The sequence below is a fragment of the Erpetoichthys calabaricus genome, chromosome 2 (genome assembly GCF_900747795.2).
Source record: "Erpetoichthys calabaricus chromosome 2, fErpCal1.3, whole genome shotgun sequence".
NCBI lineage: Eukaryota > Metazoa > Chordata > Cladistia > Polypteriformes > Polypteridae > Erpetoichthys > Erpetoichthys calabaricus.
Window position 1 is genome coordinate 133,036,696 of NC_041395.2, and position 18,145 is coordinate 133,054,840.

At 35.1% G+C, this 18,145-nt stretch overlaps 1 protein-coding gene across 1 annotated transcript; it reads left to right on the forward strand.

Annotated features, from left to right (window-relative positions):
• The first annotated feature begins 3,482 nt into the window (after positions 1-3,482).
• LOC114643371 (extracellular calcium-sensing receptor-like) lies at positions 3,483-12,061 on the forward strand. Its single transcript, XM_028791961.2, has 6 exons — positions 3,483-3,686; positions 4,100-4,394; positions 4,991-5,800; positions 5,887-6,114; positions 7,096-7,219; positions 11,029-12,061. The coding sequence occupies exons 1-6, from the start codon at positions 3,487-3,489 to the stop codon at positions 11,940-11,942; spliced, it is 2,571 nt and encodes an 856-aa protein (XP_028647794.2). The 5' UTR covers positions 3,483-3,486; the 3' UTR covers positions 11,943-12,061.
• The last annotated feature ends 6,084 nt before the right edge of the window (positions 12,062-18,145 follow it).

Genomic DNA, 18,145 nt, shown 5'->3' on the forward strand with positions numbered 1-18,145 from the left:
AAACTAGAAAAGAAACTACAAAGAAACATTTAATGGGTAAAATGGAATCAGAATCACTTTAATAAACAACATTAAGTTAGAAGTTGAACTAGAAATGAAAAAAAAGTCTCTTTAAGATAATATTATTGGTTGGTTGTAGGCAGCAAAGAACAATGATTAGTGCATCACTGTGGTCTGGTCTTTGTATTACATAATACATTTTATACAGCAAATAAATGGCTTATTAATGAAATATTTAATTATTATTATCATCATCCAATATGGTATATTGCTTGCCTTTTGCTTTCATTCTTTTTGGGCTTTGTCAGGATAAACATTGAGACAATTCCCTATTTTGCAAACATTTCCATAAAAGGTAAAGTGAAGCTCTTAGTTACAAACCTATTGGTTTACTACACCAAAACTTTATTCCCATGAAGTTACAAAGAGTGTTATTACACCCTTGCATTTGAAACCTCACAGCTGGTGATTTACAGACTTGCTGGAACACCACATCTGTTGACTTGCTCAACCTTAGACTTGCAGCTCCCAGCATCCACCTCACTCCAAGCCTCTGGACACTCACAGAATCTAGAGAAGACAATAGCCACAGCCCAGAAAGTACCTCATATTTCTACTGTATTCATCTCTGTCAATTTTTATTGCAGGTCTTCCAACATAGCTTGACTGTTCATATTATTTTTTGATTTCTGTTTCTCTTATGGTTATTCTGCTGCTGCCGTGGCTTTGATGTGGCACTGTAAGTAGAACAGCCTTTCCACATTGTGATTCCAAGCATTGAATTTGGTCCACCTGGGGAGCTAAAGGTCCCTGCTGGATACACTGGTAATACAAAATTATTGTTAATATTAATTTTTTATATACTGTACTTTTAATATAATAATGCATATGAGTACCATTATTTCCTATAATATTAATTTATTTAAAAAATGCAAAAGAAAGCATCTTTATATCAAAAACATCATTTAATATATATATTTGGAATTTTAATGCGACTTGAACACACTAGCAGAAGTTTGTAACTTGCAAGTAATCATTTTCCTGCCAACAGATATGAACTTTTTTAGATGTCAATCCATTACTGTACATCCTGCATTTGCATCGTAACGGATTACATGAAGGGACTGCTGAGAATGCCTACCCTAAAGAAGGGGCTGGCAAAACATGCCAGCATAAATGAACTGTATAAGGGAAACAAAAAATATGTTTCAAACTGCATTCCTGTTAAAGGAAGACATCATTGTACATTTTAGATTAGAAAATGAGATTACATAAAACATTTAACTTGGTGTTTTGTTCTCTGATAACAGTTTACATATACAGTACAAAGTCTTATTTCTTATATTCAGTCTCATATTTTTAAATCATTTAATAAGTTACATTAACATATACATTTCTACCTTAGAATTTTAACTGTGTTCCATCAGCTATATAGTCATGCAAACTATTCAAGCTCATGTCACTCTGCTGCCCCAAACACAATAGAACCCCAGCTGAAACAAACAAAAAAAAAGTACAAGTTCCGAAAGGCATGTTCTTTTACTACTTTTAATACCTACACTATCAAAGAGACTTGCCCATCAGTATGGGGCCAAGGCCCAGTGCAGTTCCTATTCCTGATGCAACCACCAGAAGATGTAGAAACCTACCTTACCATCTTCGAGTTTACCAAGCTAGACTACCCTATGGAGTGCGATTGGACCCAGACTGAGAGGCACTGTCATGCGGTCGCAGCCAATATCCTCTTACTTTCTTTTACAAGTGCAGTTCATTTGAATGGTCAGCCAGGTTCATGGCCTGTACAACTCTGTCAATAGCACCTTCATTGTTACCAGCTGCTATGTCCTGCCATGACAGTATGGTGGTAAACAGGCCACTCCCTCATGTATACATGGCAAGACCAGGCACTATCCCAATATGGTCTGCTGGGTGCTCGTGTAAGGAAATCTTCTCCGACTATTGGTGGTAATGGAGCCATGTCCTCCCTATACCGTGATACTCGGAATAGATTGGCCACACAGCAAAGCAGGCAGGGACTGATTGCACCTGAAAGATAAGCAGAGCCTTGCAGAAGACAGTGATCTGCCTTCTCTGGGGGATGCCTCACTATGCCAGCAAGCAGATAATTGTGTTGCCTCCGTTCTTTTGTACCTACACAAAATCAATAATTTGCAAAAGATCTAAGTATGAACTCGACCGACTGAGCCTGGTAATTCTAACAAAATCTTACTATACTGTATTATAGGATATTTTTTATATTTAAAATAACCACCATGAAAAACAAGGTGACATGTGACTGGGGCCACCATGTGGTATCAAAGTACCTCACATTGTGAATTCCAAGAATTGCAGGAAACAAATAATTACAAACTAAAGAAAAACCTGAAAGAATTTTTCAATTATATATTTCAGTCATTCTGAATAGGTGATACTTTTAACAAATACTTTGTCCAATTAGTAATGTATTAGTTCAATTAAGTTGTACATAGCAAAATCACCTTGTTAAATAAGAGCATTTCCATATACACACTATACATGTTAATTTAACACTGGAAATGTTGCTGTGCACTCTGCATTCATTTCACACAGAATTCCATATGAAAATTAAAGTATTTGATATTAGTAATTTGATTATACTTATTGATAACAAGAATATCTTAATTCTCATATTTTTATATACTGTATTAAATTTGTCTGTTTATTCCAAACCGGAATTGCCAGGAGCCAAGAACTGACCCTGAAATTGGCATCAGTCCATCACAGGGCATATTGATGTACATATCCACACTTACTTTAGTGGCTAAGTAGCCAGTCAAAATACCTCACACTTGAGCAGTCCTAGAAAGCCAGTGTACCCAGAGGAAACATGGTGAGAGCATTAAGTCACAACCCAATGAATGCCAAAGACCAGGATTTGAAGGCAGATCTCTGAAATCTGAGCATAGTAGCACTAACTGTATCAGTGATTTCATTAAAGGTTTGATTTTTTAAAGGTTTTTACTAATTTCTGTCTCTCTGACAAACTGTATATGGAAGCCCCAATACATGATACATCCTAATTGTCAATATTACTTTATATTTCAACATTTTATGACTGGCATTATTAAATTTTAAATGTAATAGAATACTATGAATATTGGTATTAAATAGAGAAAAATGCAGCATAGAGAAATATGTAGCATACACATCAGAGCAATTTGTCAATTTGCTTGTGAAATATTTTAAGGTAAGTATGAAATTTCTCACACTAAAACAACAAAAAAAGAATTAGTTTCCGCCATATATGTGAAGCATGCTTTGATAGTGTATCTTTGGATGTTATTCTTACTAATACATTCACTGTTGTTTTAAAATCCAAGGCAACATCAGACAATCAAATTACCTTTGAGAATTAATCCTTTAACCAATAAAGCAATAGCTCAGGCTGATGTATATAAATGCAGCTGGCATCAGCCTTTTCATTGCACAACTCTGATGTTTTCTGAAATGCTCTTTCTGCTTGTTGTAATAAGCGGACTTTTATCAAAGGCAGAAGAGCCTGTTTGTCATTTACAAGGAGGACATGAACTGCCTTTGCTTGCAAAAGAAGGTGATATATCAATTGGAGGAATATTTTCATTTCATGACAATTTTATAAGTGTCAATCCAACATTTAAAAATATGCCTGAATCTCAAAAATGCAAAGAGTAAGTACAGAACTCTAGCATATATATTTCAATTTTTCAATTAATAAATAAAATAGCACTAAATATGGGATTGCTTTTGGTTTGAAAACTAACAAAACTAACTGTATATGAAATGAAAAATAACTGAGGTTTGAAAACAATAAATGACCTGTTCTTGAGATGTTTTTGAAAATAATAAATAAGCTGTTGCAAATGTATTGTTATTATTTTTTGGTTTTGACACAATGTCTAGGTTTGTTTCCTGCCTTGCATCAAATGCAGCTGAATAAACTGAGTTTCTCTTGATGCTGAATTGCATCATTTAATATTAATTTGATTGTTTCCAAAATATTAAAACACCTAACATTCTTTTTTATTTTTTAATTCTTTATTTGTTTAATTTTCTTAACTGATTAGCATTTTTATCATTTCAGCATAAACTTGAAACAATTTCAGACTGGAGTTACTATGATTTTTGCGATTGATGAAATTAATAACAACACGCATCTGCTTCCTGGTGTTTCTCTGGGTTATAAATTGTATGATGCCTGTGGCTCAGTACCTTTGGCAATCCGAGCAGCACTGGCATTAGTGAGTGAACAGAAAGAAGATGTGTCTCCTTGGATGAGCTGTTCTAAATCTTCTATTGTTCATGCTATAATCGGACAGTCTGGCTCCACACCGACCATTGGCATTGCAACAACCCTTGGACCTTTCCAAATGCCTGTGGTAAGAAAAACATTTTTATATATCTACAGTAAATCTTAGAAAAGAATGTAAATATACAAAAAAAGTACTGTAATTTGCATATTACATTGTCTGCACTTTTAATTATACATTTTTAAAATTTACACTGCAGAAGTGTAGCTGTAAAGTGCAAAATGAAAAAGACCACCTGCTTTGTTTTGCCATTTAAATAACATTTTGTGTATAGTACATCTACATTTTGTACAAAGTACAATTTCCAGTCTTTTGCTGTTTTGGAAAAGGCATTTTTTTAAATTACAGTGATTCTGAAATTTTACAAACTAGGCTATTATTATGCGCCTCACTTTTAATTTATATGTAGCTTTTAGATTTTTTTAGACACATTTATTAAAGCTAACGCATTACATTTACTAAATCTACAGGTGAAAATGAAGGTGACATAATTTAAAATGCAAGAAATGGATGCTTCTGGTGTATTGTACAAATACTGTAAAGTCTTGTAAAACACATTTGAATAAAGTAACCATAAACATCCTCTGCCTTTTCTCTTGTGTGATCAAAAAATGGATAAAGTGGATTTAAATTATTTTAGTTTTTGTTTCGTTTTATTTGTTTAGATTAGTCATTCTGCAACATGTTCATGTCTCAGCAATCGGAAAGAATTCCCTACATTTTTTAGAACAATACCAAGTGATTATTATCAAAGCAGAGCCCTTGCACAACTAGTCAAGCACTTTGGATGGACTTGGGTTGGAACAATAAGAAGCGACAATGACTATGGCAATTATGGTATGGCTACATTTGTTCAGGTTGCTCAGCAGGAGGGTATTTGTATCGAATATTATGAAGCAATTTACAGATCTAATCCAAGAGAGAAATTTCTTAAAACAGTGGAGATTATAAAAAAATCTACCTCAAATGTTATCGTTGCTTTTTCATCTTACATCGATATGGAATTTCTAATGAAAGAGCTATTGCTTCAGAATGTTACAGGCAGACAGTGGATAGGAAGTGAATCCTGGATTTCAACTAAAACACTGGCGACAGAATCTAGCTTTAGAGTTTTGGGTGGGTCCATCGGTATTACAATTGAAAATGTTGCTCTACCAAGTTTAAAAGATTTTTTAGTGAAAATGAAACCATCCGATACACCTGGCAACACTGGCTTTAATGAGCTTTGGGAGAATGTTTTCAGTTGCATTTTAGCAACTAAAGAAAAAAACGTAACTAAAAACCTCTGCACTGGACAAGAGAACCTAAGCGAAGTGAAAAATCAGTATACTGATGTGTCAGAGCTGAGAATACAGAATAATGTTTACAAGGCAGTGTATGCTGTTGCTCATGCACTGCACAACCTTTTTCACTGCAATGCAAGTCAATCATCTGATATCAAATGTGTAAAGATGGACCCAATAGAACCATGGCAGGTAAACTCATTACAGGTTACTATATAAGGAAACTGAGTTTTATTCACACAATGGTATTTATTTAGATGGAAAACTTTTCTTCACAGGTTCTACAGTACCTGAAAACAGTTAATTTTACAACAAGAAATGAAGAAAATGTCTATTTTGATTACAATGGAGATCCCGCTGCAAAATATTCTCTAATAAATTGGCAATTAACTGAAAATCTTGCAACCAGATTTGTATCTGTTGGTCTATATGATGCATCTAAGCCAGAAGGACAACAATTTATTATGAGTAACATGAATATCATATGGGCAGGTGGAGAGAATAAGGTTATAAGAGTTTAATTTTTGGAAAGTATGTAATAAAAAAGAATAAATGTATAGAAGGGGAAATAGTTGTACTATACCTGAATAACACCTTTGACAAAAATAGACGGGTTTACCATGTTGTATATCTCTACAGTGTCTTTGCACAAACATACAAGGTGCCAACAATCTAGGCACATTTTGAGAAATCGTAATTAAATATTGAACATATTTGGGTTGAACCAAAATTTAACATACAGTACTGCTAAGTATAAAGGAATAAAAATAAGGGAAAGACACCAAAGCTATAAAAAAAACAAAAGCATTAAATAATTTTCACACCTTGATAAATATTTGTTCCACAGAGGTTCACTGCTTTCAGCAGTATGTAGAATTTATTTATAATTAATAGAAATAATTCTACTGACCACACACCTTTTTTACACTCAAAAATTATGTTTTTTTCCTGACATATATGTGTTAATTTTTGCTTTATTAATATTTATATAATTTTTCAGTTTCTCCTAATAGCACAAAAAAGGGGACCTTACAGAAAATAGCATAATGTTAGATTTGGGAGTGTTGCTGCCTTGCATTGCTTGGAGATTCTTTTAGCTCCAAACTGGGATCTTTATCTGAGAAGTGCTCCCCACATTCATCTTGGTTCCCTTTAGTGATTCCAATTTTATTTAGATATGTCAGGCTTCACTAAGTGACCCTGTAACAGAGATGTACAGTTTGTGTACTCACTTTTCAGCAGTTGAGCAAGCAGTGTTTCAGTGAGTTGTAGAATTCTTAAAATACAGTTTCAGGTTTTTCCCTCCAAGTAGTTTTCTATAAAATAAATCAGGCAATGAATCAATTAATACATGAACCAATTCCCTTAATTCTTATAGTACTGTAGTTGCAGCTGCAGTAGATTGGGACTTGACTTGTACTGTGCTAGATTAATTGCTAAGACTCAAATTACATGCATATTTGAATTTCTGTATTTATGGGTTGTAGGTTCCCAAATCAGTGTGTAGTGAGAGCTGTCCTCCAGGCACTCGGAAGGCTGTTCAGAAAGGAAGACCTATCTGCTGCTTTGATTGCATACCTTGTGCTGATGGGGAGTTCAGCAACACAACAGGCAAGTTAGAACAATGAAGATCATTTGTACATACTATTGTCAAATTCTTACCTTGAGTTAAAAAAGTATATTTAAATAACACCTTCAATATATTAGCAATACTGCTGAGTGATTTTCTAGAGTGTTACCTTTTAAAACCTTTTTATCTTGATGCAATTGTTAAGAGATATCCAAACATAACAATTACTGACTCTGTTGAGCATAACAAGGCGGTAATAATGAAGAGAAGTGACTCATCAGCTAGAAAAAAAAAGGTAGACTTTTAACATATTGACAACTGAGACATCCGTGTGCAGAACCAGGATGAAAGAATTCAGAATCAAGATTTTTTTTCTTATTATGAGATTGTTAACAAAGAACACATGATGCTGGAACAGAATATGTCGTGGAGAAAACCTCTTCAGAAGAAATAAACAGAGTCTTCAGATAGGCAGTCAGAATTAAACTTTATTGCAGAGCATAGGAAACAACAACAGAGCATATAAAGCCGTCTCGGTTCAATTGAACGAGCTCAGTGGGTTCATTTCATTTTTATTCCAGTCCTTATCACAAAACCTCCCCGTTTCTATATTTTCTCATCATTCCTTTTACATGTTATCTCATAATAGTGGCCACATGCTGTTATCTCAATAAATTAAGATATTGATTCACGAGGACGCATTGATATCTAAACTTAAATGCTATGTAAAGAGTATATACTCTATGTGCTAATATGAAAGCCTATTTAGTATTCTTAAAATTAATTCTGCAGTGGCATTCTTTCATTTTCAAAACAATGTCCTGTTTTAGTTCTCTCAAAGTATATAAACATCAAAAGAATCCCCATTGACGGTCCATTGTCTTTCAAGTGTCTGGCTCTTAAGTTAATAACAAAATCTGGTCCTGTCTCACTTATTGTTGTCTATTGTCCCCCAAAATACAATGCGTCTTTTTTATCTGATCTGACTAAATTATTAACCCACTTAAGTTCACTTTCCCAGAGAGTCATTCTTCTTGGCGATTTCAACATTCATATTGACATTACTACATGTAAACTGAGAAATTAATTCCTATCCTTTACTAGACTGCTTTGACTTGGTGCAGCATGTTGATTTTCCCACCCACTCTGGTGGTCATATACTGGACCTGATCTGTCACATCTGGATTATCTGTCAGCAACTTATAGCAGTGATTTGTGATTCTCTGACCATAAAGCAGTGCTTTTCACTGTCTCATTACCTCTCCCTCCTCTTACCTGTAAACGTCAAATTTCTTTCTGAAACCTTAAAAATATCTGTCCCTCTGTTCTTGATGGATGCATTTCTAATCTTTTTCTGTTCTTCACCTATTCCATCAACACTAGATAGTCTTGTTAACTCAGCCCTTCATTCAGCACTCGATAAAACAGCTCCTTTAAAACATAAGGAGGTTTCCTTTAAGCGTTCAGCTCCATGGTATAATTCAGAGCTACAATCTTTGAAAGCAACTGGCCGACGCCTTGAGAGAATGTCACGTAAGACTGGCCTCATTGTTCACATCCAGGCTTTCTCTGACCATCAAAGGGCTTACTGGGATGCACTAACTGCAGCCAAGAACACACATTATGGCAGAATAATAGAAAGTGGCCATGATAACCCAAGGATTTTGTTCTCTGTAGTTAATAAATTACTTCAACCTGCATCTGGCCCAATTACCTCCTCTACTGAAGTCTGTGAAAAATTCCTCCACTTTTTCCGCAAAATAAAATTAAAGATCTAAATACTTCAACTAACATAAATCCATCATCCATTTATATCCTTCCCTGTCTTCCCACTCCATCCAGCTCCTTTTCTAAATTTTCACCAGTCACATCTGCATTTGTTAATGATCTGCTTTGTAAGTTGAGGCCAACTACTTGTGTACTGGGCCCCATCACCACATTTCTTAAATCCTGCCTTCATGCCATAATCCAGACTGTTACGACAATAATCAATAAATCCCTCAACACTGGGTTTGTGCCAGCCACTTTTAAAATTGCTTCTGTAACCCCCATGTGACGATCTTAACAATTTTCGGCCTATTTCCCACTTACTTTTTCTGTCAAAAGTTCTTGAGCGTGTTGAAGCCTCTCAGCTCACCAATTACTTAACCTCTAATAATTTAATGGAAACCTTTCAGTCTGGTCTCAGGGCGCAGCACAGCTGTGAAACTGCTCTTCTTTGGGTAACCAATGATTTGCTTATGGCAGCAGACTCTGGACAAACCAGCATATTAATTCTATTAGACCTCAGTGCAGAATTTGACACCATCAGACACAACATTCTACTGTCTAGAATGGAGAACATGCTGAGTATCTCTGGCACTGCCCTCCAGTGGTTCAATTCCTATATGAATGATAGACAAGAGTTTGTTAGTCTTGGCAACAGCAGATCCAGCTCAGCGCCAGTCACACCAGGAGTTCCTCAGGTCTCTGTCCTCGGCCCACTTCTCTTCTGTATTTATATGCTTCCCCTTGGCCATATTATTCGTAGCTATGGACTGGGTTATCATTTTTATGCAGATGATACTCAACTCTACTTCAATGTTAAAAGTGCAACTTCATCAGAGTTTTCTCAGCTCACAACTTGCCTCAGTGAAATTAAAACCTGGATGGAGCTGAACTCTTTAAAATTAAATTGCAACAAAACTGAACTCCTGCAAATTGGCACTAAAGCGCTACTTAAGAAAATGAGCTCCTTTTCAGTCACTCTTGATGATTATCTCATCAGACCTTCTTCTGATGCAAGGAAACTTGGTGTCATGTTTGATTCCTCCCTTTCTTATTCCGCCCATATTAACCACATTAAGAAACTTTCTTACTTTCACCTCCGTAACATATCCCGTGTTCGCTCATTCCTCTCCTTTTCTAATGCTGAGAAACTTGTCCATGCTTTTATCACATCCTGCATCAACTATTGTACCTCGCTGCTGGCAGGTGCCCCTTCTAATCTTATATCACAGCTCCAGTTGATTCAAAACTCTGCTGCAAGAGTCCTTACACGAACCATCACACCCATCCTGCTTCACCTTCACTGGCTCCCTGTGTCTTACAGGATTGAATATAAAATTCTATTCATAACCTACAAAGCTTTAAATGGCCTTGCACCGGACTACATTAGTGACCTTCTAAATCACTATGCTTACCTGGTCATTGTCCTTATGAAGATAACATATTTATCTGTGTTGGTGTATATTTTCCTCCTTGTAATGGGGTTTTATTTTCACATCCCAAAAGACCTAAGTGTTAGTTTAACTGTTGATTCGAAATTGGCTATGTTTGAGTTTGGATATGTGGGTAAGTAGGCCATGCATGGGATTGGGGCCCCAAACAACGCTGATTCCAGCTTTGAGTCTAGTATTGGTGGGAGAGGCTCCAGCCCCCTGAAAATGTCTTCTAATGTAATGTAAATCACAGGTTTCTTTAATTTCTGTGAAGCGGGAGATATTGTCATCCTTGGTTATCAAAATAAAAAATAATATTATCAAATATATATAAAATGTTTTCAGTGACTCCAACTAAATACAGTGGTGGTGTTTACTGTTTTACTGGTCATTTTGAATATGCTGCTAAAAAGTAAAAAGTATTTTTTTACACTCAGCTTAACCCTAAATGTAAAAAAATAAAATAAAATTGACAAATGACAATGAATGACAAATGATTTGATAGTGAGACTAGTCACACATTTAGATGGACCATTCTAGAGAAATCACTAATATGAATGATTTATACACTAGAATAAAAAATATATATTTGTAGTGTTTAAAGGTCTGGAACAAATATTGATCTTGAATTTTGGATTTTCTTTTTTCAGATTCCATTGATTGTATTAAGTGTCCTATGGAATTTATTTCTCATGAACTAAGACATCAGTGCATCTTGAAGGCAACAGAATTCCTGTCAAGCAATGAAACAATGGGGATCATATTAATGATAGTTTCACTGTTGGGGGCTTGTGTAACTATTGCAATATCTATCATTTTCTTTTGTTACAAGGATACCCCCATTGTTAGAGCCAATAATTCTGAATTAAGTTTTCTCCTCTTGTTCTCATTAATCCTTTGTTTCCTTTGTTCGCTTACATTTATCGGTCAGCCTTCTGATTGGTCCTGTATACTGCGTCACACAGCATTTGGCATCACGTTTGCTCAGTGCATTTCTTGTGTCCTTGGAAAAACTATAGTTGTTTTGATGGCTTTTAGAGCAACTCTGCCAGGCAGTAATCTTATGAAATGGTTTGGGCCAGTGCAGCAGAGACTAAGTGTTTTTTTCTTTACTTTTGTGCAAGTCTTAATATGTGCATTTTGGTTAATTATATCGCCCCCATTTCCTATAAAGAATATGAAGTATTACAAAGAGAAGATTATTTTGGAGTGTGATGCTGGATCAACTGTAGCTTTTTACTGTGTTCTTGGGTACATTGGATTTCTTTCTACAATGTGCTTTGTGTTAGCTTTCTTGGCTCGAAAGCTGCCAGACAACTTTAATGAAGCAAAATTCATCACATTTAGCATGCTTGTCTTCTGTGCTGTATGGATCACCTTCATTCCTGCATATATCAGTTCTCCTGGAAAATATACAGTAGCTGTAGAAATATTTGCTATTTTAGCTTCCAGTTTTGGATTGCTTTTTAGTATATTTATACCAAAATGCTATGTCATATTGCTTAAACCTGAAATCAATACCAGAAAACACATAATGGGGAAAATGCCTTCAAAACATCTTTAACCTCCACAGGACGAAAAATTAAAAGAATAAATGCATTATAGCTTTTAAACAAATAATTTTTTACAGGGAAAGAAAATCAGCACATGTCAAGTTCTTTTAGAGTGTAAATGTAACTCCATATTCAAAACATTTCTAATGTATACTTCTTTGATTCTAATAGACATCTAAGACTACACTTTTACACATACATTTCAGGCATATACAGTACACAAACTGTCACATCAGTCTGAATTCAGCAACATTTTTTAGATATTGACAAACTCTGAAGACATACCTGTAAGAATATGTGAACTCTACTGAGATATATTAGAAACCACTTAATGTGTACTGTATGGAAAGAATCAAGTATATTCCATCATATGTGACATGACTGCTGGGATAACCATTCCTTAAAATCTTAAGTCTATATGTTAAGGTCCAATTTATTTGCAGACTAAAATCAATTAAACCTATATATCTTACTTATGACTTATCCAGGGTAATTTCCAGCCACAACAACCCTGGGATGGGTTCAACCTACCACACCCCTGATCATGAAAAAGCAAATATAAATTGTAAATATTTCAAGGAAATAATGTCAAAAGTTGAACTTGTTATTAAATATTTCATTTGTGTTTCTTTATAAAATGGTAAGGAAATGGTGTTTGCTTAAGTAATAAACATGAATTGTGAATGTTAGCATGTGAATTATGTGTGTTAATTTTAAGTATCAATAATATTTTAATAAACTTTTTACATTTGTTAAATTAAATGATGCTTATTATTCAAAGTAAATTTAGAAATCATAAAATTGTAATGAAATGGTTTGCATCTCCTTATAGGTGGTCTACCTGACACCAACAAAGTTGTCATTCCAAAACAGTCATTCACTTTTGAATGGTCACCTTTAAAGTCAGCCTTTGACATCATAAAGCAGGACCACTATGCATGAATGAAAACAATTTCACTTTAATTAATAACGGGTTCAAAACATTTAAATGATGGTACATTCCAAGCTCAGAGGTTGTTACAAGTTTTCATGAATGACAATATTAGCCTTATGCACCCTTTCTACTTTAGCAGTTAGAGATGACTGTTAATATCATCAGTTGGAGCAAAAGGGCACCTGATCATGAACTTGATGTCTCTGGGTTGGTTCAGGATGAAACAAAAATTCTAAAAGCAACTCTGAATTCTTTTAATTATTAATGTTAATCCAAGTCATGAACCGGAATTTTCATTATGAATAGTCACTATGGAATTTTACACAGTTGGATATAGAGCTGTGATACCTAAATTCCTTAATTATACCTTTAAATATGAATTAAGTGACAGAAAGAACACAAGTAGTATTGCAGTGAGCAATTAAGAAGTTATATATTCAGATGGATTACCCTTCATCTTATTTCCAGTAGGTGGATGTGTACATGTGTGGCAAGCACAAAAAGAAATAAATAAACCTTTTCATTTTAATTACTTCTCAATGCAGAATTGAGTTCATTAAGTTTGACTTGATGAATGCCAGGTACATTGAACTAAGGAAACCAATTATTACGGAAAAGATCAAGCAGCACCTGTCAAGTACAAGTGCATTAGCAAATAACATTGGTTTAGATAGGGAGGGTCATGTATTACCAATATGCTGGAATTCTATGAGGAACCAACAAATGCGGGGCCTAAGATTTTATTAATCTGGATTTTCAGAAGTTGATAAGGTGTCACATGAAGGCTTAGTGATCAAACTCAAAGAAGGTAGAATTCAAGGCATGATGCGTAGGTGAGTACAAAATTGGCTAAACACTGAAAGCAAAGGGTTACAGTGAGAGTAATATTTTCAGGAGTAGGTGATTTTAAAAGTAGTGTCCCTCTCTTTTTAGGGTAGGAAAATAAAAATATTTCTTACACTTTTTAAAATTCAGTATATAAATTAAGTACTTGATATATGTGTAAACATGGCGCATAACTGGACTGATGATTATATTGTACTGTACTTTCATATACTAAAGGGATTGTTTATCTTTTTAAGCTAGAGTAAATAAGCATCATATGTTTTACACAGCCTATAAATCTATCAATGATATTTTGATGGATTGTTAAGTTGGCAAGTTGGCATCAGTTCTACCACTTTACAACAACAACAACAACAGTTAATTTTTTGTGTGGCCCAAAATCACACAAGGAGTGCCTTAATGGGCTTTAATAGGCCCTGTTTTTGACACCAAAAGCCTTGACTCGAAAAAAGAAGATAAGAAAACACTCTGAAAAAAACCCTAGTAAGGAAAAAATTTAAGAAATCTTGGGAAAGGCAATTCAGAGAGAGACCCCTTTCCGCGTAGGTTGGGCATGCAATGGGTGTCAAAAAATGAAGTAAATACAATACACAAAACAGAACACAAGTACTCCTCAGATCTAGAAGGCCAATCTATCATTGCCACCTCAGGAATATAATACAATAGTACAACAGTAATAGTACAAGCTACAAAGCAAAATACAGGAGTAGATTACTGTATATCACATATGAGGATTCAGATTTGTACAGAGTTCAGGAGACCTTGGCCAACAAGGTCCCTTCTATCCAATGATTCCAATACTCCTTTATCAGAGATGACTTTTCCATAGGCGGGCAAACAATTTGGCAGTAGGGCAGTGGCTTTAAGTGTCACATGTGAGTACTAAGAAAAGAAACAGAGTAGGTAAGGGTTAGTAACAAATTATAAACATCATATTACTTGTAACAAATTATAAACATCATATTACTTATGTTTTTTTACTAATGACAAACACCAGAGATGCAGTATGCACAGCTAATCAGCAGCTATAATCAAGGAATGCTGAACTGAAACAGTGAATCTTCAGCTGGGATTTTAAAGCTGAGACCGAAGGGGCATATAGCAGGCAGACCTTTCCAATCTGCCCTAAACCTAACCTAAAGCCAGTGTAAGGATTTAAGAACTGGACTTATATATTCATATTTTCTTGTTCTTGTAATAATTCTTGCAACAGTATTTTGAATTAACTGAAAGCAGTATAAAGAACAATTTGAATATCCAGTTTACACCGCATTTCAGTAGCCAAACTTACTAGAAATAAATGCAAGAATTAATTTCTCAGTATTCTGCATATATAGACAATACCTTAATTTCCCAACATTTTTAACAGGGAAGAAACATGTTTTGAACAGTTTTGTAACACGCACTTTAAATGACATGCAAAGATAATGCATAGATTGTGAACTGATTCAGTAAAACTACTAGTGATTCCAACTGAGTTAATGAAAAAATATTGTTGTAATCAGCATCTTTCCCTCTAATAATTTATCTGTGTTTAAAGTCAAATAATTCTCATCCATCCACTTCTTTAATTCACTAACACATCTAATTAAGGACAACATCTGAGAAATGTCATTTGGCCAAGAAAAGAAAGGTATAACTGGGTGTCATCTACATACGAGTGAAAATTAAAGTTATGTTTTATAATTATAGATCTAGAGAAAAGCCAAGCAAAATGACACCTTTTATTGGCTAACTAAAAAGATTACAATATGCAAGCTTTCGAGGCAACTCAGGTCCCTTCTTCAGGCAACATGTAATACAGAAACTGGAGTTCCCTGTGTTTATATACACACTCTAGGACAAGAAACAACATTGGTAAATCTTTAAATGAGAAATTTGAAATGTAAAAAATTAATAGATTCATTCAGGCTAGGGTTAATTTAACAAGAGAGAGAAGAACAATGTATGGTCAAGATCTTTCGATAAGATAATTGTCCAACAAAGTCTTTTGAAGTTTGTAATGAGTTTTTCAAAACAATGTGGATCTGTAGACAGGTTGTCTGTCATTCTGAGAGATGTAAACAATCCTCATATCTGGCCATAAAACTCTTGTCTTTATTCAAGCCATGTTGTAATGTATTAAATTTTAGCATAAGTTTAACTTCCCATTCTTTTCTCTCTTGCTGTGTTTTGAAGTTGCCCATAAGCACTGTGACTTTAAAGTCCCTCTCACAGATCCCAATGGAATTATGTAAAGTGAAAACAGTAAAGGTTCCAATACTGAGCCTTGCGGGACACTATATCTTACTTCTTTATATAATGATGGAGTACTGTCAGCACATTTCTGTACATACTGGAATTAAATTGATAAATAAGGACTAAACAAGGCAAGGGCCATTGCCTGTATGCCCAATGTCATTTTCCAGCCTGTACAGTAAAAAACAAATATATATATATATATATATATATATATATATATATATATATATACACACACATTTTGGTTCTTAAGTAATTTAAGGTTTGCTTCATGACTAAATTTATAAGATGCCCCACAACAGGTATTATCGATAACAGCTACAGGATAGTAACAGGTGGGATAAACAACTGTGTGTAATTGAAAAGCACAAGACTATAGTCTGGATGGTGCTTTGATCAGTCAGCTAGTCAGTTTTGCTGCCATATTTTGGGATAAAACAAAGTACCCTCTACAGTTAAGATGAAGACCATCTCTCTTGAAATATCCAGGCCCTTTCTAAAAATCATCCCAATTGATCACAAAGGCTATGATTTTATTTGCACACCAGGGGGGTATTTTTCATACGTGGATTACTCGTTTAGCCAGATGTAATTGTTGACGATTTGGCGTGATCCTGGATCTGTCGGTTTTTCAAAACTCTTGCTGGATGTGTTGTCATAGCAACACATCCAAATCCTCAAACCTGCTTGGAGCAGGTTTATTCTGTGTAAACAAGGATTAGCTCACACACTTAATCAGTGTCAGTGCATGGAATTCATTCAGTCATGGCTTCACCGTTCATGAATGAGCGACCAATTGATATCCGTGCGCAAATTATAAGAAGAGAATTTCATATAGAGAGGGTTTTGCGCGATCGGCAAGATCCTTTATTGCTCCCGGAGGAAATTCTTTTCGAAAGATACCGCTTTAGCCGAGGGGGAATATTATATCTCAAAGATTTATTAGCACCTTATATTCGAAGTCAAACTCTGTGAAGTTGGCTCTCACAACCACACAGACAGTATGCATTGCTTTGAGGTTTCTTGCAAGCGGCACTTTTCTTATATACTGTAGGCGATGCGTAAAATCTAACTAAAAGTGCAGTTTGCCAGGCAATTCGTAAAGTCTGTTTCGCTCTGAAATATTTCCTTCGGGTTTTCATAGTGTTTCCTGGACACCTGCGTGTGCAGACAATAAAAGAGGCGTTTCATGCCATTGCAGGTAGGTGATACATAGGCAAAAACACCCACAGTTCCATGAAGAATCTCAATCTGCCTAACATTCTCATTACCCAGGATTTCCAAATGTGATTTGGGCACTGGATTGTATGCAGATCCGAATAATCAGACACAGTGTCTTCATCAAATATTTGACCTTCGTCAATATCTCGTTGGTTAGACACAGGTTCTAGGGATATGACATTCCCTGCAACTGACCCAACAAAAAAGAGGGCTATATGGAACATACCTATGGCACACATCGATGACAAATATATGCAATGACCATCCTTTACCTGAAATGAAGTGGCCACTGCATCCTGCCACTGGTTCTGAGGAGGAGCTTTGCCCTGGAATGCCCTCAGAAACAGGGCGATGGGCATTTTGCTGGAGAGCCAACTCTTCTGCAGGGGTTAGGTCTGGACCGCATGGACCTTCACCTGTTTTTTGCTTGTCTGCCTTCTTATTAGTTTTAGAATTAATGTTTTTTTATATTATATATGATTCTTTATGTCAACAATTCTTTAAATAGTTATATACCAATATTTACCAGTTTGAAGTATATTCTTGTACTTCACTTTAACCTGTTTCCATGTTCTCCTTGTGGTCACATTTGATCTGGAATTATGACATATTAAATATGAATTTACATGCATATTTAATATATTAAATGTGAATTTCCCCTTGGGATTAATAATCTATCTATCTATCTATCTATCTATCTATCTATCTATCTATCTATCTATCTATCTATCTATCTATCTATCTATCTATCTATCTATCTATCTATCTATCTATCTAATTAATCTGACACATAAGAAATGAAACGCTGCATTCAGTAAGTACAAAGCACACTACTTAGCGTTTAATTTGTCGGCCACTTTTTGCCAGCCGTCTTTTCTGGTTTGGGCTGCTTTTGCAGTGTTACCCTTTGTGCATATTAAATCTTGAAATTCTTCATGTCCTTTGAATTTTCTCTTGCTCCGCTTGTGTGAA